General features: G+C 37.8%; 1 protein-coding gene and 1 long non-coding RNA gene across 21 annotated transcripts in view; one reads left to right on the forward strand and one right to left on the reverse strand.

Annotated features, from left to right (window-relative positions):
* ATF7IP (activating transcription factor 7 interacting protein) overlaps positions 1 to 21,170 on the forward strand; it is a 109,747-nt gene that overhangs the window by 45,834 nt on the left and 42,743 nt on the right. For 9 of the 20 annotated variants that reach the window (NM_001397085.1, XM_040696356.2, XM_025148445.3 and 6 more), the window contains exons 2-3: positions 5,275 to 6,287; positions 18,468 to 18,545. In NM_001397085.1, coding sequence (NP_001384014.1) covers positions 5,282 to 6,287; positions 18,468 to 18,545 — 1,084 coding nt within the window. In that variant the 5' untranslated portion in view covers positions 5,275 to 5,281. Of the gene's footprint in view, positions 1 to 49; positions 706 to 5,274; positions 6,288 to 18,467; positions 18,546 to 21,170 lie in introns of those variants that run through there. The other 11 variants (XM_040696335.2, XM_040696343.2, XM_025148451.3 and 8 more) reach the window with 4 other exon arrangements.
* LOC121109323 lies at positions 8,152 to 20,126 on the reverse strand. Its single transcript, XR_005848687.1, has 3 exons — positions 19,095 to 20,126; positions 18,873 to 19,012; positions 8,152 to 11,648 (listed from the first exon to the last, which is right to left on the reverse strand). It is a non-coding gene; the product is annotated as an uncharacterized LOC121109323 (long non-coding RNA).

The raw sequence follows: 21,170 nt of genomic DNA on the forward strand, positions 1-21,170 counted from the left end.
TCTGATTGGCTGCTCCATCCAGCCAATCAGAGACTGGTGCTCGGTCCCCGGGCTGGGCCGAGGCTGCTGCCTCGCTTCCTGTGCGGGAGGTGAGTGAGGGCGGCTGTGCGGGCTTCTCCCTCTGTGGTGTGCTGGAAAAACTACAGCTACTGCAGTGGGAAACGCTGCTCGGTGTCGAAACGGCCACTGCTAAGTCCCCTCTCTAAATACGGCAAAGAAATACGCTAGAGTCTTAATTAAAGTGAAACTCGGCTTACTGTTTGTAGGAGTAGGTGAAATAGGACACGGGGTGATGTAATTTCTCTCAGAAAATGGCACATTCTTCTTTAGCTCTGTTCAGCCAACACTCATGTATTATTAGCCTAAAAAGAAAAATTCATTACCTGTGGTGAGCTGGAAAAAATACTATTTTTACTTACTGTGTGTCCTCAGCTATATTTATTATGTCTTTTACATACTAAGATATAGCTGTTTGTGGATCTTAAGTGCTGGTGTTGCGTTGTGCATCCAGTGTGATAAACAGACAGGCATTAGCGGCATCAGAAGTTACCCCTGGCGTTGTATTTCAGCGTATGTTCTGGAAAAATACCAGTTTATTTTTTCTTCTTTGAAAACGGTTCTTAGATTTATGACAACTTGCATTAACTTATATTGCTAGAGATGATTTCAACTGAAAACTGCTGCTTATGAGCTGCTGCTTAAGAGGTAGGTTTTGTGCATTGCTTTGATTCTCGGGGACTCTTCCATCTAGAACAGTGTAGTCCTGATCATGAGCTGTCTCCATTTCACTGATTTCGCTGTGCTATGTTTTAAGTAGACTTGCGTATTGGGGCAATACTTGCGTATTTTCTCATCAAAGGCTTTTCACTCCCTTTATATAATTTTTGTGTTTTTGCAAATGTTTTATGGTTGCAGTGCTTTTGGCCAGCACTGCATAAACTAGGATGTGCAAATGCTGTTCTAGACTGATGATCTTATGCAAAGCCCATTGAGCACAACTGCAGCTTTCTTCTCCCTAGTGTGTTTCCATGACCTTCTCTTTGTCTGCTCCCTGTTGCCAGGCAGGATTCAGGCAGCTGCTTGCCTATTGGCTGATATTGAGCATATCCTGTGCTGCTCCTATGAGCACACGATTATAGGCTGGTCTATTGCAGCTAACCTTCCTTTGTTGTTGTAGAGCTGCAATCTCTTTGCAGACTAATAATAATGAGGTATATGTAGAAGGAAATGGGGGAAGGCTTTCTGGTTGGCTGAAAGCAAAGTCCTTTATATATTAACTACACTGGCACATTTTGGTTTTGCTGTGTATTGCGTATTTGCTAATGGGAAATATTTGCAGATTTATTACTGGAAGGAGGTGCCTGATGGTGTGTTTTCTTGTAATCCTGAAGTACATATGATTTTCAAAATTAAAGTGAAGAATTCTTATGGAACAAATATTTATGGTATTTTGTGTTTCAAAATTTATTATTTTTTTGTGAACTTCATTTCAAAACAAAAACAAACACGTGAAATCTACCCATCTGTTTACAGGATTTAACCCTTACATGCTTAGCTTTATGTGCAGGACTCATTGTGTACTGCACTACACAAATGCCTTTTCTTCAAGTAAGAGGTAGCCCTTCATTGGTTCATGTCCCTCATGACCAAGTCACAAATGTGATGAGTGAAAACTGAGACTACCCAATCATCATATGAGTGAAACGTATAGTAAATATAGATAAACTCTGAATTAGTTGTTGAGTTTAAAATGAAATTCATTAATTTTCAAAACAGTAGGAGTTTTAAGTGTATGTGTGAAAGTCTGAATTTGTGTAACCTGCTCTAAAATGCAACCACTTCACCACTTAAGAAAACTGGAAGGCAAGTATTTATAAGGTGATTGCTTATTGGCTTGCACGTATACAACCAAACCAGTCCGAACTGGTTACTGATTTATTTGTATCTTGTTTTATTCAGCTCTCACATGAGATCTGTTATTTGGCTGCAGTGTGCTCCCTTGTGGGTACGGCTGGAAACATTTTAAATCTGGTCTGCAGTGATACGTGATACTTAACCAGCCTTTAGTTTTTATCTTTTAATCTCACCTATGTTTATAGTTCTGTAGCTTTTTTTTTGCGTATTCTTTGGTTGCAAAAGATTGTGAGATTGAGCTGAAGATATACATGAGTTATTCAAATAACCATCTGACAGTGAAATTTTGTAAGACTTTTTTTTTCCTACAATTTACAATTCTACAAGTTCACTGTAGAATTGTATTACAGCTTTACCTTTTTTATATGTATAATATCATTAGCGGTAAATAAAACACCTTTTTTCTGAAATGTATTAGAAACTTAAGCTTATTACCTCGGTATTTCTGTTCTAAGAGAAAAGATACATTGATATAAAAAGGTATTGTGATGTTTGAATTTAAACTGTTACCTCTGACAAATTTGAAAAGGAAGTGTAATTCATTATACTTTATTTCATGTCATGCATATATATATGAATGAAAGATAGTTTAGATAATCAAGGAAACTGCAAAGAATAGAAGTACTATTTTACTTTAAGTTATATTTTATGATTATACAAATGATGCATTTATGAACTTGATCTTAAGTTTTGTGTGAGAATTTTTATTAGTCTGTTAATATATCATTTGATCACAGTAAGATTGTAAATTTTGTAGTATGTGAAGTTTCAAAGACATAAGTTCTGTGTAGTGCTCATAAAGTAAAGCACTGTATTTAGGGAAATCACATACTTCTCTCTCTCAGTTTTGAGTGTGAGGCCCTGTATCTTTGTAATAAATTAGCAGAAGGCTTACTAGTCAATTCACCAATCACGAGCCCTAAGAAATGTTTAAGGTTAGCCAAGCCTGGGCACTCTTCTTCTCCCTCCCCGAACTGGTTCTGTGTATCTGTAACAGTATGCATGTTGAAGGGTATTACACTAATAGAACTATGAGTATGATGATCAGTACTGTATTATGTGGCAGCCTGATGCATGCTTTTGAAGTGATGTGAAAAAAAAACCTTCTTCTCGTGTTCTCAAGAAGAAGGAAAAGCATATGCTTTCAACAATTTCATACTTCTGAAATACATGCTTCTGAAGCATGCATGCATCTGGAGTAGGTTTTTCTACACTTGTCCTCATGTAAAGACTGTGTTAAATTATTCTTGTATTCTCCTCTTGAACAATTTGAAGATATTGTATTAGCATGTAGACAGCCTTGAAAAGCTAGTAACAACTTACCTGGAGTTTTTGTGTGTGATAGGAAGTGGTTATGGGATGAGAGTGTTTTCTAAGGATGAGTAAATTGATTTATCAAATCAGCGTTGTGTCTTGCTCCCACTAGTGGCAATAAAAATCATAGACAGTCATGTCCAGAAGATCGTTCAGACATGCAGAAATGCATATCTTAATGGTATAGTTGTAAGTCCGTAAGCAGCTGATAAAATCTTTGAAGGTCCGTTGGATCTGTTGCCAAGGTGTGAATGCATCTGTCATTTAAGCACTGTCAGTTATACAAATACAAGAATTTTGGATTGTCAAGAAAAAAATTGAAATAATGTGGAGGGAAATCTCAATGCTCGTAAGAAATGGAAAACAAAGAGGAAGAAAATACACCTTATATCTCTTACCATTTTATGATAATAGAAGTGATAGAAGCTCTAGCTTGTATAGTACGATATGTTGTGGTTGTAAGATCTAGAATTTTATCTTGATAGTTGAACTTGTACCTTAGAGTATATTTTCATCTTACATCTTAAAATATCCTAGTTTAGCAACGTAGAAATGCTAAATAATTTTCTTCATAAAGAAAACTGTTTGGAGTAAACAAGGAGGTATCTGATGGAGGACGACCGAGAAGATAGAAATAGCAGCCTAAGGCACCTATGAAAACACACAGAGCTTGACACGTCTAATCTACTGAAGAGAAGGCTGAAGGACAATTGGACAGCTATTTAATAGTTGTAGACAAGCCTGCTTGTAAAGAGAGTGGATCCAAACTGTTCCTGTATTGCTGCAGAATGGTACCAAGGTGCAGTGGCCAAGAGTTACATACAGCATGGGTGGTTCAGGCTGGAAAAAAATTTCCCCAAGTGGAATTAGTGCAATGCTGGAACAGGTTACTTTTCAGCCATTGCTCCTTGTGCTATCACTACACACCACTGAGAAGAGCCTGATCTCATCCGTCTGCCTCTCACCTCCCTTTAGAAGTTTGTAAACATTAATCAGATCCCCCCTCAACCTTCTTTTCTCCAGGCTGAGCAGACCCAGGTCACTCAGTCTTCTCTCATATGAGAGATGCTTCAGGCCCTTTATCATCTTTGCAACACTCTGCTGGACTCTTTCTAGGTGATGTCTGTCTTTAGAGAACTGGGGCACCCTGAAGTGGACACAGTAGTCTAAATGTGACCTCACCAGGGCAAAGTAGAGGAGGAGGATCACCTCCCTCAACCTTTTGGCCACACTGATGTTAATGTACCCCCAGGATACCATTGGCCTTTTTGGCCACAGGAGCACAGTACTGGCTTATAGCTAACCAGATTAATCAATTAATGCTAAAGCAATATATAGTGTAATATGTTAGTCTGAAGTGGTATAGATGTTAATACCTATCTCAGCTGATGCAGCTTAGTCTGACCCAAACGCATAAGCACTTGATTCTCAAAGGTGAAATGGTTGACTAGATGATCTTGAGAGATTCCTTGTAAAAGAACTACTTCATTTCATTACAAATTTTTTAAAAATATTGAAATTTTCTTAGTTACTTGATAAAGTTATTTTTGTTATTTATTCCAGTTGTGGTTGGTTTTATTTTTGATTTAAATTTGTCTGAAACTCCTGACATTACTTAGATTTAGAAAGCTAAAATAACTATCAACTGATAGGGCAAGACAGTATCTGTTTTGGAAGAGAAGTGTGCTTGCTTTTACATTGGCCCAATACCCTTTCTAGCTAGAAACTTAATCATATCTCTGCTGTAATGATACTGAGTTGATTAGTCTGTGTTACTACATGTCATTAAAGTAATTGTGTCATTTCAGTGATCTTTATATGCTTGTATTTGTTTAGCATACGTAGAAAACTGCACATATTTTCATGAGGAGAGACAAAATTTAATCATTTTGTTAGATGTTTTGGATTTTGTAGGTAGTCATACAAGTTGGCTTTAAAATGTGCAAAAAGCAGATTTAGCTATAATTTTTCTTTAAAACACCTGCAATAATAATAATAAAATAATAATTGCCTTCACAGTCCTTATGGAACTTTTTTTTTTTAAAGGGTCAAGATGGATAACACAGATGAGCCTCAGAAAAAAGTCTTCAAAGCACGAAAAACAATGAGAGCAAGTGATCGACAACAACTTGAGGCCGTCTATAAGGCTAAAGAAGACCTGCTGAAGACAACTGAAGTTAAACTGTTAAATGGAAAGCATGAGAACGGAGATTCTGATTTAAATTCTCCTTTAAGCAATACAGACTGTACAGAGGACAAGAGGGAAGTTAATGGCCTAGTGGATTCTAATGAAATTAGTGAAATCAAAAGACCTGAAAGTAGGGCAGAAAGTGTAGTCAGTGACCTAGAACCTAAACCTCTCTCTCCAGTGAATGTTACTCGTGAACAAGATACTGATGTTGCATTAGTTTGTGAGGCTGAAAACAGAGTGCTTGGTAGCAATAAAGTTAACTTCCATGAAGAAAATAACATAAAAAATCGTTTGGACCAAAGAGAGAGTGACACTCCATCAGGTGAAAACAAATCAAACTGTGATAATAGCTTCTCCCCTGAGGAGAAAGGAAAAACAAATGATATAACTATTATTTCTAATTCACCTGTTGAAGAGAAAAAGAAGGCTGGAGAAATAATTGTTGAAGATACTGTTGGGGAAGAGGCTATCTCTAGCAGTATGGAAACTGACCAGGAACCAAAAAATGAAAGAGATGGCACTGCAGGTCTTTCAGAAACCGTAGTTGAGAAGGCAGTAGATGAGTCAAGTGAAAGTATCCTGGAGAATACTGACTCTATGGAAGCAGATGAAATTATTCCAATTTTGGAAAAACTAGCTCCTGCTGAAGATGAGATGAGCTGTTTTTCTAAAAGTGCTCTGCTTCCTGTGGATGATACAGCCCCAGATTTAGAAGAGAAGATGGACAACTGTTTGAGTTCACCATTGAAGCAGGAAAGCAATGAAAGTCTGCCAAAAGAGGCTTTCTTGGTACTGTCTGATGAAGAGGATCCTTGTGATGAGAGGGAGCACGCTGAAGTGATACTACCAAACAAATCAGGTCTTCCAGGTAAGATTTTTTTAAATTGGTAGCTTTGATTCAAGTCTGGAGTTTTGTTTATTTATTAAAATGACATATGTTTGATGTGTTTCTAAGTCAGTGTTAAAGAATTTCAGCCTTTTGGGTATACACAGGGGGATTAGGCAGGTGTTTCCTCCTAACGATATCTTTGAAGTAATGAATTTTAGGAGCATGTGAAAATCATATCAGTGTCTTTGAAGGTGATAAACTGTATTTAGTGAAGTAATGAGCTTTTTAATTTTTACCAGTATTCTTCAGCATTGCTGGTGTGAGCATTTGTTCTCGCATTAGTATTGGGAGCAGCAAATGAAGAACTTGAAAGGCATTAAAATGATACTTTATCACAGATAAACTCCTAAAAGCAATAAAGAGAGAAGATCTAGCCGACACCTAACCACAGATCAGTATTAATTTTTGCCATGTTTATGGTATTTTTCTTCCCTGTTGCCCTTCCTAAAAAGAAAGAAAAAGAAGTGTTAAGTTGGGTTATTGTCACACACAAGCATTCAATAAATCAAACAGTATTCCAGTTCATACCTTTTTCTCTCTCTTGTTTTTTGCATAACTATTTTTGTTTCAGGATTCTATTCTGACAGTGTATATTCCTGTAGTGATTTTAAGTCAGGCATATTCTGAATGTAGAAAATCTGCAAACTCTGCATCCAGACTTTAAATATATTGTTTACAGATAAAAGCAGCATTTTTATATTATAATATCATTCTTGTTCTTTCTGTAACTCACATTCTCAAGTAATTGCAGGGAAAAGTAGAACCAATTCACCAGTTGTTACTTTGTTTGCATGCTCATATAAGCATGTTAAGAGGCCTAACAAAAGACAGTTTTAGGCACTACTTTTATGTAGTCTTGTAATTTGAGGGATGGAATTTGTGACTGAGAAAGACTGAAATTAGCACAGAAAATTATCACAGTCTCCCCATCACTCTTCATAAACTGGTGGGAGGGTGGAAGAATATAAAAGGGAGTAATTGCCAGATGTGGTACAGGATTTGTTGGAAAAGAAGTGTACTAATTTATTGTTCCTAAGGAGAACAAAGGATTTCAACTTTCTTCAAAATGTGCATAAATTTTAAGAATGAAAACATGCTAGTAATACAGACATAGCGTAACCCCCATTTGTTTCAAATTTCTTTCACCAAATGATGATACTATTAGAAAGGTTTCAGAAAAAAAAACCAAACACATCATGTAAATGATTTTCATGCCATTTAACTTTATTTAACTCATAGTGATTTTATCTGACTTTTATCTGGTGACTGTGGCAACTGGTTGACATTCAAAAGCATTAAGTATACGTAGCTGGTACTTCAGTCTTTTCATGTAGTTAGGAGAACCAGCAGATAAATTGTTGATGTTAAACTGATGTTCTCTGTTCTCATTGCAGTCACACAGTTTTGTATGCGTAAGTATTTTGGGGATATAGGGCACTCTGTCTTACTCTCTCACTTCTGACAAAACCAATAAATAATTTATGGCTGTATTGTCATTGCTCTCTACTTGTAGTTAAAGAGGGCTATAGCTTCAAGTTGTGTTGTTAGCTTTTTATGAAACAATGACCACACTAAGCCAAATCCATTAATTCATGCCTGACTGAATAGGATTTCAAGAGAGTTATCAAGATCAAGCTCTTTGTTTATGGGAAGTTAGCACTCATAGTTTCTTACTTCTATTTTACTGATGATGAAACTGTCTTTCACTGACTTGTAATAGCAGTTTGGGTCTTAAGTAAATAACTGGAGACAGGGAGATGAGAATGTCTTTCTGGCCATGTTTCAGGCTCTTCCTCCTTTTCTGGTGCTAACCTTTTAAATTTATGCCAATTAAAAGGGGAAATAATGGATTCCATACCCTCTTTAGAGAATTTTATTTGGGTATTAAAATCCATGTTCCTCTGGAATTTTAGAAGTGATAGCACTGTTTAAGTAAGATCTTCCAGAAGATATCTGGGGGTGGGATATGGTGAAGGGAGAATAATACTGTGTGTACTTGTGTAGAAGTTGTAGCACATTATGAGTACCTCCTCTAAAATATATATTACAAATAAATTAGTGATTGTTGTTCTTATCACAGTTTAAGACTTCTCTTATTGGATATGAATGAACTTAGGATAACTAGGTGGCTTTTTTTTTTCCCATCTTAATCAGAAAGAAGCACATTGATGACAGAGAAATCTCAGCTCTGAAGCAAAAGGCTATAAGTGAATATTGAATATTGGACTACTATTTGCAGAAGCCTAAAATGATTGTATCCAGCAATATTTTTCTTTGCTTTGGACAGAATAATTTCTTAACTAGTAATTGTCTTCTTCTACTGACTATAACAGTTCGAGATTTCTATAGTTGCATGAATGTAAATGTTCCTAAAAAGAATGTTGGCCACTGAAATGTACTCTATTGTTAACTAGTGGTCATGTGTTAATTTCTTCATGCTAAGCTTCTTAAAGCTTGCCCATTAAGTTGCCAAGAAGGGAGCTCAATTTTTTCCAAACAAATTCTACATGAAATATATTGAGGGAATCTTCTGGGGTCCCATTGTGTGCTAAATATAACAGGGTTTTAATACCAAAATTCAGCAGTCCTTTTATCAATCTATATATTTCATTAACAAATATCAGAGAGGCTGGCAGGACCAGAAACAATATTGTATGAGAAACCTGGTGGATAGAGTAAATGACTTATAATATAAGTGCTAACTTTCAGAAGGCGTCTGTTAAAATGATATCTATGAAGATGGCATAGAAATTGTTGAAGAATACCATCTTGAATGTATGTGCAATTAATAGTAAAGCTTTGACAGGATGTGGAAGAAAACTAGCATGGCTAAGCAATAACGTAAAGAATGGTGTTCCTTAAATGGAAAGACAAGTAGCATTTGTTCTTCAAGTAGAATTATTATATATAATAGTTATGGTGATAACTATATTTTATTATATTATTTATAAGGTTTATTATTTATTATATTCTATAATGGAAGGTCACACCTTCAAAAACCTTGGGGCTCTTTTTTTTGTGTGTAAAGAAGTACATGGCAAGGAAGATCTGATTGAAGTATATAGTCTATTTCTGATATCCAAACAATGATTTCTTACCAAGAATGTACAGGAACTGAATGTTTTTGGGATAGGATGGAAAGTGCTCATGGAGGAAATAATCTGTTGAAGAACAGAAAGTAAATCCACAGAGATCTGTTCTGGAGACTGCCTTGAGGAACAGATTCATAATTTATTGAAAATGAAGGGTCAGTACTGAGGTGACAGTTTGCTGATGATACTATGAAAAGCTGCAGAGGAATTTTACAGTAACTCAAATATAAAGATGTGAAAATCTCACTGAGGTTAACTACCAAGTGATATGTGAGTACAAAAGCGTTCATAACTTGATAGAAAGAACTAGCCACTCAAGAATGATTTTCCAGGATTATATTAGGTAGTTTTATGAAGTCATTGATTTGGTAGAAGTTGACAAAAGCAAATAAAGAACGCCAAGAATAAATGAAGAAATAGAGGAAAACACCAAGCTTTAATATTTTTTGTGACTGGGGAATGTCCCTGTATTTTTTCTTATTGCATTGCAATTCTTTTTACATTGGAGCTTTACTAGAAGGTCCTTGTCGACCCATGCTGGTTCTTCCACATTGGTTCTACGTTCTGCATATTAAAATGGACTATTTGCATGCTTTGAGTTGGCTGTCCTTGAAGAACAACTAGCTCTCCTAGGCCCCTTTTCTCTCCAAGGCAGCCCCCCACTGGATACTACCAAGTACAGTCTGAAAAAGGTAAGAATTACTCTCCTGAAGGCACAGGCTAGACTGTTCTTTCTTCTGCTGACTTCTTGCAAGATATAAATTCCACAATTACGTGGTTCTTGCAGTTGAACTTACTATTGACTTCGGTACCCTGGGCCAGTTCTTCCTTGTTCATGAATAACAAACCTACCGGAGCACCTCCCCAAGTTGTCTCAGTAATTGCCTACATCAGTAAATTGCCTTCAGCGCACTCTAGAAACCACCTGGATTGTGCTCAGTCTTACATCCCTTCCAGTTAAAAGTATATCTGTGAGTCCTCAGGCCTAGTATTATGTGAGACGGCACCATTGACTTGTTCTCCTTGTTCAGGTAGTTTGTGATGAGTCGCTACCAAAGTCATACATGCATTACTTTGCCATTTGTGGTCCTGAAATGCTCAGCTGTCCTATTGCCTGGCCCCATGGTAAAATTCTGAGCATCCACTGCATAAAGTATTACTACTGCGCAGCCTTTCCAGCCTGTTCTTCATGAAGAACATGCGTTCATATGTTCTAACACTGTAGTCAGTTGTTATCCCACTATGTCTCTAATTCAGTGAAATCGTAACTCTGCAACTGTGTAGGGGACTAGTAATTCCCTCTGGTTGTTTCCTGTGCTGCATGTGTTACCCATAGTGTACAGATACTTTAGATGAACCTTGAGTCATGGTGTTTTTACAAGGAAAATGCAAGCACCTTCCCTGTGATGCTGTTCCCCAGATGTTTCCTCACTACCTCCCATACCTTAATTTCAGGCTATGGTAACTGTTCTCTACCATACCTGGTTTCCTTCTTAGGTTAGCATGTCTGCTTGCAGAACTTTTCCTCTGTTAGATGAATTCAGTGTATGTTCAGAAATTATGGATCCTCAAATTACCACAGTTGTAGATTTGAACAGCTTGTCTGCAGCACCTGTCAGTGAAGGCAGGCGTTGATCTTCTGAATGCATGCACTCTTTCCTCCCTTCCTCACCTCACTTTGGAGGATTTGGATCATTTGGAGGATTGCTGATAATTCTACCTGGAGATACGTGTCTCACACCTTTTCTTGAAAAGCTTCATTGTCACTCTTGTTATGCTTAGAATTACTTCTGGTAGTATCAAGGGTACCTGTGTGGATTGGCATTAGGAGGTAATAACTAGCTGAGCGTTCTTAGCCTCTTTACAACACTGAGGATGTGGGCTCTTGGCAAATGCGAGTCATCTGGACAGTTGTTAGATGGGTGCCTTCCAAAGGAGGGAGTTCCTGAAAACTGTCTATCATTGGTCTTTCCTTCATGCAGGTAGTTTCAGACTTAGTTGGCTCTGGTGTCATCCTTGATATAACATGTCCATTTTTTTTGTGTTCCCAAGGTACTGTAACTGCTCAGTAACTGCAGATTTGCAGGTGGAGAGGGGGATCTTTGTTCTGTTGCTTGAAGTCACAAGCTTCTGACTTCTTTTTTGAAAATTTGTATTATTTACTGCTTTGAGTATAGCCTCTAGCTGTCCTTATTTTGTTGCACTGTGGGGCTTGGGTTTTTGTCTGTAGGGGGTCCCAGTTTATCCCCTGTAGAGCAAATGAAGGTAATGACAAAGCCTTTATTTAAGAAATAGGCACACGAGGGAAAGATATCAAAAAGAATCGACTCACCCCTCCCGGTAGCAGCGCGCAGGCAGAGCCGAGCTGAGGAATGTGTCTCTCCCCCGTTCGTACCGCCGCGCCGCCGCACTCACACACTCACAGAGCCCACCCATTGGTTCAGGCTGTGACCCTGGAATTCCACTACATCCCCTCTTTGTCCATTCTAGATAATCAACTCTTTCTAAAGGTTCTTTGCTTACTTACTAATGGCAGATCAGAGAGACAACTTTTAGACAAGGACAAACTGTATAATAGAGTAGGATTTTTCAGCTTGAAAGAAGGGGTGGAGGAAAAGATGCAAAAATCATGAGTAGTATGAAAAGTATTTGCTGCCTTTTTCTCCAGAAGAACTTCATGTATAAAACAGGAGAAAGGAAAAAAGTCAGAGGTGGGATCAAAGCATGGGAGAAGAGACACTTCTCCACTACGGAACTTAATGCTAGCAGCGCTGTGACTGCTAAAAGTTTACTACTTTTTTTCAGGGCTGCCAAATCAAAAAAAGCCTGAAGATCTAGAAGTCTTCCAGCGGCAATTTTTCAGAAATCTAAAGAACCTTTCTGGGAATTTGCAACTGTGTTCTTTGCTCCTCCTTAGATCCTTCCCTATTTAGGCATCTGCTGTTGTCAGGAGGGTGTTGATGGTAGCTTTTTGGACTAGATAAACTGTTATACCAAGTGCAGCTGTTGCTATGTTCTTCCTCTTACCTTATCTCTAGACATTCAAGTTTGACTGGATGAGGATGTCCACTAACGAAAACCTAAAGTCTTAAAATTGTTATCACTGATTACATTCTTGACTTGACTTGAGGCTTCTCTATAGCAGTGCTTTTTCTTGTTCTCCAGGGTTAGTTTGAAAGAGAGCTTACTGATTTTTTTTATCATTGCTAGTAGTCTTAAGTAAAGCAGGATACCCAAGTACAACTTGTCACAGATAGAGAATGCAATCAACATTTAGAAGAATACAGCTTGTCTTGTAGAAAGTAGTATTTGAAGAGAATTCAGAGCATATGAGTGGTAGATAACTAAAAATGATCCTCTGTTCCTGTATTGTATTATAGATAGCTCTCAAAAATCGTGAATGTACAAACAGGAAAATAAGTTATGTTTAGGTAGCAGTTATGAAACCATTTTTTTGTTTGTTTGTTTGTTTTCCAGTATTTCCAGTTCTGGTATCTAATCCTGAGAAGGATAACAGAAAACTTTCAGACAGCTGGTGCAGTGGTAATGCAGTATTTGGGAAATGTAATACTGGAAGGCTTAGGAAAGCATGAGTTTCGTTCATCCAATAGAAAATACAGGAAGTCTGTAGTATCTGCAATTGAACAGATAGTGCAGAGAGGTTTCTTAAATTTGGCAGACAGAGGTAGAACTGCTGCATCTTCGATCCATGGGATTTTGCAAACCAGAAATCAGATGAATTTCTGTCTGGCAGACCTTGAAGGGACTGGATCAGGGATGTTGGATTTATCAGTTATAATTGTAAATCCTTCATGCATTTTTTTTTCTATTAAAAATACGTTAATAAGTAACTAAATAAAACAATATTGTGTTTTGTGCTGGAATCATTTAATAGATTTCTTTTGTGTAGGAGGAGTGATGAAATAATAGAATAGTTTTGGTTGGAAAATTCCTCAGTAAGTTTCTAGTTAAAACTCATTCTCATAGTTAGGTCAACTGTGAGATTGGATCAGGCTGCTCAGGACTTGATGCAGTTAGGTCAACCTCTCTCAGTAACCTCCTGTAGTAATTGTCTTATACTGCCCTGCCAGCAAAGGGTAGTTAAGGGGTTGCAAGGAGCTGGGAGGGGACGAAACCAGGACAGCTTACCTAAACTGACCAAAGGGATTTTCTATACCATGTAACATCATGAGAAGAGACTTCAAAGACTGTGGGGAGTTGGCTGGAGTGGCTGCCATTCCTTGAGGACTGTCTGGGCATTAGTTGGTGAGCAGTAAGCAGTTTCATTGTGTATCACTTATTTTGTAAATGAAAAGAGGAATAATATATCTTTTTCTGTTCTTAGTAAATAGGTTTTTTTATTTCAACTACTTTGTGTTTTTTTTCCCTGACTCTCTCTCTTCTCCCCCTCATCCCACTATGGGGGTGGGGGGGGAAGTGAATGAATGACTGTGTGGTACTTAGCTGCCTTCTGGGTAAACCACATCACCATGTTTCTGTGAATACAGGATGCTGTTGGCTTCCTTTGGTGCCAGGGCATGCTGCTGTGTCGTGTTTGGCTTGCTGCCTATGCAAAAAGCAGGGCTGTTACCTAGCCATGTGGGCCTCAGCCCTCATATGCCATTGCAAGGGCTGTCCCTTCCCAGGTGCATGACTTAGTAGTTGTTGAATATCATAACACATTTGTCAGCCCATTTCTCCAGCTTGTTTAGGTCATGGTTCCTTTGAAAATAAAAAGAGAACTCTCAGTACAAGTAACTTTTTAAAATGCATGAAAACAGTTGTACTTGACAATCTTGCAGGTCTTTTCTGACCTAGATTCTGTGATTCTGAAGACACTTCAACTGTATAAAAGGACTTGAAAGAACCTCTTGACCGTACCTTTGCTTGGAATTTAGGCTGAGGAATGTGTCATGGCAATGTGGATTTTTTGTATTCTGAAACTTCTAACTTGGAAATCTACTTAAGCACATAATCACTCTTTTGGTGTATATGCAGCCCTGCCTTAAGAAAAGCAATGCTGATATTCTGAGTATTAGGCAGTATTTATGATATACCCTGTAAATTAAAGTGTAAACTACTTTGTAATGAGCTCAGTATTATTGTTGGATCAAGATCGGGGTCTGACAGGCATACTGTATTACTCTGGAAGTTTTCTGTGCATAAAAATTCATGTGCAGAGGGTGATGCTATGTCTCATTTTATCTTAGGAAAACATAGATTAGGAAATAAATCAATATAAATCTTTTTAGTCTGTTATTAAGAATGAAATAATGTTCATGTAACAGATAATTTTGAGAAGTAAATACCTAGAAAGCACACTGAATGCATCTAAAGTACCATCAGTGTTACTGTAATAGCATTGAGCTAGAGGTCCTTAGCAGTTACATAAGGGTTCACACAAAAAAAGTTGTAGTATCTACAGCAGATGATGATCTGAGGTGATGATTGCTGGAGAACTGTTGTGTTGACACAGTGCTCTGTGTGATACAAAGCAAATAAATATCAGCAGACCTCTGCCTAATGTTTCTTGCTTAAAATTCCTTTTAAAATCAGGCTTGTATCTTGCTGCCTTTACAGATGCATGTTTGCACAAATTTGCAGGTGTTGTTATAAAGTTTGTATGGCTGTCAGATTTTTCTTTCGCATTGTAGGAAAAAAACTTTCACATTTTATTTGTGAGATTCAAGACTACATGGCATACATTAGCCAAACTCTTCATATAATGATATGACAGTCCAGGCTAGAAAGGACCTTGAAAGATCATCAGGCTCAACTTTTTGTGGGAATTGAAAGCCTAAATGAGATAATCCAGTCCAGTTGCATCTCAGAAACCTCCAGTGATGAGAATTCTACCATATCTTTGGTGATGTTGTGCCAGTGATGAATATCATTTAAAAAAAAAAAAAAAAACATAGTTCTTAAACCAAGTCAAAACTTCTCTCAGAACAACTTGTACCCACCTCCCTGTGTCTTCTTGTACAGTCAACAAATGTTGAGTTGAAAGAGTAGCGTGGTTAGAATGGTACTTTACAGGTGTTATAGTTAGAAAGATTATCATGGTGCAAAAGAGAGAATCAAAGAAGAAATGCTCACTGATATCCAAGGATCTAGGCTTGCAGTGGAAAACTCCAAAAAGGAGAGATACCCAGAAAGAAATCCTTCCTCAATGGCAGTCAGCCATTAAATGGGGTCTAGGAGAGGTAGAGCCAGGCTCCACCCCCTTCTGGTCACACAGGTGAATTGCCTTCACCTGTGCTCCCACAGCTGACTCAGTGCTTGCCTCAGGTCATCAATCAGTGGTTCAGGCCATGGCTCAGCAGTTCCCATATGCTTCTTCATGGGGCTGCTTGTGAAGAAAGAGCTGCCATTCCCTTAAGGTTACAAGGATACTGTGACAAGGTCCTCTCATAGTATTCTCTTCTCTAGACTGAAAAGACCTAATACTTGAAGCCTTTCCTGACACAGCAGGTTTTGCAGCTCTTTGATCATCTTTGTGGCCTTTCTTTGGACCCTTTCCAATCTGTCTGCATCTTTTTTTGAATTGTTGGGGCCAGAACTGGAGATGGTACTCCACATACAGCCTGACAAACACTGACTAGAGTGGGTAGACAACATTTCCATCTGTGTTAGTAACGCTCCTGTGGATACAGCCCAGAATCTGACTTCCCCTCATTGCTGCAGCAGTGTACTACTGACTCACATTCAGCTTGCTCACCAGGATCTCCAGGTCCCTTTCAGCAAGGCTACTCCACAGTCATACAGATCTTCGTCTGTAATGGACTCTTGGTGAACTTCCATGCAGACCTGATCTAACCTGTTATGTCCTGATGAGCATGAAAAGTGCTGTTCTGCAAATGTATCATACTAGTAGGAGTATGTAGCATTTGGTAATTAGAATATAATTTAAAACAGTATTTCCCTGTGTAAACACTTCTAGGTAGGATTTCATCGAGGATTACCACTCCATACAAGAGGTAGATTTTTGTGCTTTCTTGTGGTTATTGTGTGAGCACATCAGTTACAGCCAGTCTGTAAGGAGAACATTGTGGTTAGAGGATTATGGCTTAGTTAGAAGTAGTACTGTGCATTGCAGCGTATTTGGAAATACTAAGTATTTGCCTAAGCTTAAGCTTACTCATTATTTTTATTTCTGTTTAGACACGTGTTGGCTGAACTGGCACCAAACATGCATTCAGTCAGCTACTGCAGAGATCTGAATGCTTACAGTTTTAGGAGTTCTTTAAAGGTATTTTCAGCTGTTCATGAAATCATGTAGTCAGGAAAAAAAAAAACAAAAACACCAAAGCTGTAGTATTCAGTTCCACAGCAAATAAAGTCAGTTATTAAGATGACTGTAGTAAATACAGTGATAACATAATTATATTAAGAAATTCTTTTTTTATTTTTCTTTAGGTTTGCATTCATTACTTCTACTTGTCTACTTGTCAGGATGATGAATTCACAGCTTAACAGCAAAAAATTAACTATCATCCATTTTCAAAATTGTCCATATGATGATTCATAACTGTAAGAGTTTAGCTGGGGTTGTGTTTAAACCACTTCTAGTCTGTGTATAGGGAGAGTGATGGAAATTTGTAAGCAGTGAGCTTCCTCAGCCTTGAAATAGCCATGTAAAACAAAAACAACAACAAAGCAAAAACAATCAAAACCCACACATGAAAAAAACAAAAACTTCAGCTTTGAAACTAGGATGCTGCTAAAAGCATCCCAGATATGTGAATCTTGCAATGAAATATCTTTTTTTTTTTGGTTGAACATTTAAAATCTGCAGCTTACAGAAAAAGTACTCTGGAACTTTGAGAGTCTCCTTTAGATTCTTTAGTGAGTGAGTCCTGTCTCGCAGGTAACAATTATGTGCATGAAATTTATCTATAGATCTTTAAGAATTGAGTGGTATAGCTGCTATGACACTTTGTTATCTTGAAAGTAAGTCAGATTGGTTTTGAGAAAAGTTTGTGGTTTGAATCGTTATTATTTCTTACGTAGATCAATAATATGGAAAAAAAAACCCTCATAATTTCCATTTGTGGATTTCTGATTCCTTTTGCTGATTTATTATGTAACTTTAAATCATTCAAAGAGTGTTCACAGTACAAGTAGAATTTAGTGTTAAGAGACTATCAGTATTATCTTTGCAGCCACAACTTCCTCTAAAAAGGCCTACATAAACTGTGCTGTAATAACAAAATGAAAATAGAAATTGAAGAAGTGTAGCAAGCAAGCGTTGTATAACAGAGTTGACTTGTTTTGTTATATTCTGGGTCTATTTTAATGTAATGCTAACAGTCAATGTAACTTAATAGTTTTATGTTGTATCTAGCAAGCATAGAAGGCAGCAATACAGCCTGTATGAAACACTGGAAAAAGTCATGGAACATGCAGTACAGGTTGATGGAAATTTCTCCCTTTATGCAGCTTTTAGAAAGTACTTCCATGTAAGCTGTGTGGATTTGAGATGTGGTTGGTTTTTTTGTTTGTTTGTTTGTTTGTTCATTGTTTAAAGAACTTTCTGAAATGTGGGTTTTAAGTGAATGTTGGAAGGGACCATAAGGGACCTTAAAGATCCTCTAGTTCCAACCCCCTTGTCATGAGTAGGGTAGATGATGGGATTTAAATTAGGATGCTTTCTTTTAGTAACAAACATTAAATTAAAATTAATACTTATTAAGAAAAAAGGATCTTAACTTTATCCTTCTATAAATACTGTGGTTGAATTTGCCAATTGTAAATAAACATGCTAGTAATTTCCTACTGAATTTTTATGTTTTTTTCCCTAAATGTAGCTTTCAGACATGACTTTCAGGCATTTTGTTGGTTTTAAAGCTAAGCAAATCCAGAAGTGGATCTTTGTTGTACAGTTGTTCAGACTTTTTGCTCTGAAGTTATCTTCTGTTCTTTTCATCTCTACGTACTTCTCCCTCTCATGTTTCTTTCTCTTCCCTGTTTTGTTAGCATCCTAAGTTCACAAGTCAAAAGTGGACTCTGTGTGTAACTTTCTGTAAGTCAACATAAGTAACACATTTTTTTTTTCCTGTGTTTGTAGAAGAGGTGGAAAAAAGTGAGGAAGAGGACAAAGAAAGAGAAGTGGTCCACAAAGAAGAAGAAAAACACACAGAGAGAGGTATGTAATGTTAACACTGTTATTCTTCACTGATGATGCATATTAGAAACACAGAATCATTGAGGTCTTGAGGATAGCTGAAGGAAAGGTTTCTCATTAAGATCTGAGCCAAAATAGGCATCAGAGACTTTTTCTACTGTATTATTTGCTACCCTGTCAGCAGTAGGGGGTATATTTTCCCTAATTAACCTTATGCTACTAATATATTGGTAGAAAGCCCTTACTGCTTACTGTTCGTGTACCTCACTAGATTGAGCTTAAGGTGGCCTTTAACTTTCTTAACCCCATCCCTGCACACTTCTTGTTTTTAGATTTTTATGAGGTCACCTGTCCATAGCAGATGGGAATCTTTGTTCCCTGCAGGCAGGGAGTCATCCACAGTTACTGCTCTTAATTTCTGCATCGTGCTGCTGAATGGCTCAGGCTCAGACAGTTCAGGTGTTTCCCTGAGCAGAGCTTCCAGCAATCTGAAATGACAGAAGATCCAAATCTTTAGTTATCCTGTGCACCTGCAGGTATATTGGGAGCCACTGTCCTGGTGCTTCCCACCTTTGTTGTTGTTGGAGTTTCCATTTTGCAAGAGGACAAGCTCTGGCTATGTCCTCTGGTGTAGCTGGAGGTTCTGGTTCTTGAAGCTGCAAGATCTTACAGTTCAACCAGTCAGTTTCTGTCTGATTATCTCTAATGTTATTCTATCTCCTGACCTCTTTCCATAGCTTCTTTGCTTGGTGTCGTGACTGTCCCACTACCTCCTGTAGACAAGAAGTTCATCTCTCTCTGCCAGGGCTTCATACAGAAAGGGAGGCCCCAGACAGTCCAGGAGGCTTGGGACTTGCAAAGCCATATCCTCACCAAGAAGAGCTCTGTTTGCACAGGGGCTTGAACATGACAAGGGGAACTGTTCTAGTGGCTGGTGGAAATGATGTCACAGTAGATTATGGTAGATCACCACTGTTGCTGAGCATGGTCACCATGACCACCTTCAGTGCACCCTACTTTGCAAATTTCTGCAGCTGTTGTTAGCTATGCCCTGGGAGCTGTGCTTTAGGCCCAGCCATTATTTAGGCTTCCTGCCAGTATGTGCTGAAAGGATGTTTTAGTGTCCATAAGGTGTTAACTGGAACATAAGTGCAAAACACCCTTCAATCAGGAACAACTGATGCTACTCACTGGAAGCTGTTATTGTTTCCAGGAGTCATAACTTCCCGTTGCTATCCCTTCCATCAGCAGCAAGCACCCTCAAGTTCTTCAAAGATAATCAAACTGCAGTAAGATTAAATGTAGCCTCTGCTTCAGAACAAATTATTGAACGTGTCCTGATAAATAAATACTTCTTGTATGTTACAGGCTAATTGTCTTATTTCTGAATGGTTCGTTTTTTCTCAAATGTCTGACTGGGAGTAGTCAGACACTGTACAGAAAATCCTAGTAAACTTGTCTTCGGTAGTCTGTGGATAGCCTTCTAACTTTGCAGTTTTAAATTTATTTACTTTCTACAGGCTTTTTTGATGGATGAAAGAAAGCTTGAGCTGTAGCTATTTTTGATTCGTCACTGTTTACTGTCATTCTGAAAAAATAAAAACAAAAAATCATAGACATTTACACTGTCCACAAATATTCAGCATTCTGCAGCGTTTATGTGGAGTCCTGCAGTCCTGTTGTATTCACCTAAGATGTGAATACCTATGCTCTCTCATTTTTTTTAAATAAAGGTTGTCACACAGTTTTAAAATTGCCTTTTAATATTTTCAGTACACTAGTGTTTTTAGTACAGCTCTCAGAATGGAAAACCATCAGAAATTTGACCATCAGAAAATGTCTTGCACAGTGTATGTGATATAATTAAAGAATAGAAAGTCACTATTGGTTGTGCTTTTTCAGTCTCCATTATCTACTTATCTAATCCTGTCTTTCTGACTCGTCTTCAAATGCGAAGCTTATGTTCTTTGATGTTAGATGGTCAAACACACACCGAATGGTCTATAACTTTCTCTACTTCCCTTTACCTAGGCACATCATTCTGTATCCATATCACTAGAGCATATGGTGCCAGGAGCTGGAGGAATGAATGAGATCTCTTTTGCTCTTCTGTGCTTCATCACCGTAATGAAAATAGCCTTCATAATATAGTTCTGTTTTGAGCCTCTTCTTTCATCAGGTTTTTACTTTCCTTCCTGCTCAAATAGTAAGAAAAAGGTCCAATTGCTTTCTTACTCAGAGGTTGGAGGTACAAATTGAGAATTCATGACGGATAGGAAAGAACTTTGTGCTAACAAAGGCAGAGTGAAGTAGAAGTTTTAATTTGCTAATAGGTTACTGAGAAAAAAACACTTTTTTCGGAAGAGGGTTTTATTTTGTTTCTCAGAAGCCAAGTTATGTTGCAGGATGGTGCTGGTAGGAAGAGGAGGAAATGCAGGCAGGCAAGAAGGGAATGGCTGTACTTGTGTGGTCTTGCATTTGAGGTAGTGGTTTGGTGAATCACAGAGTGGAACTCATGGCAGCAACGTATGAAGGCAAAGGGACTGTTGTTCTCTTTTGATGTTGTCAAATACATTGTTTTTCTGAAGGCATTCTCACTGTTTTAGAATGAAAAATGCTTAAACTGGTAAAAAAAATGAAACCATA

This window comes from Gallus gallus, chromosome 1 (assembly GCF_016699485.2).
Source record: "Gallus gallus isolate bGalGal1 chromosome 1, bGalGal1.mat.broiler.GRCg7b, whole genome shotgun sequence".
In the NCBI taxonomy this organism is placed as follows: domain Eukaryota; kingdom Metazoa; phylum Chordata; class Aves; order Galliformes; family Phasianidae; genus Gallus; species Gallus gallus.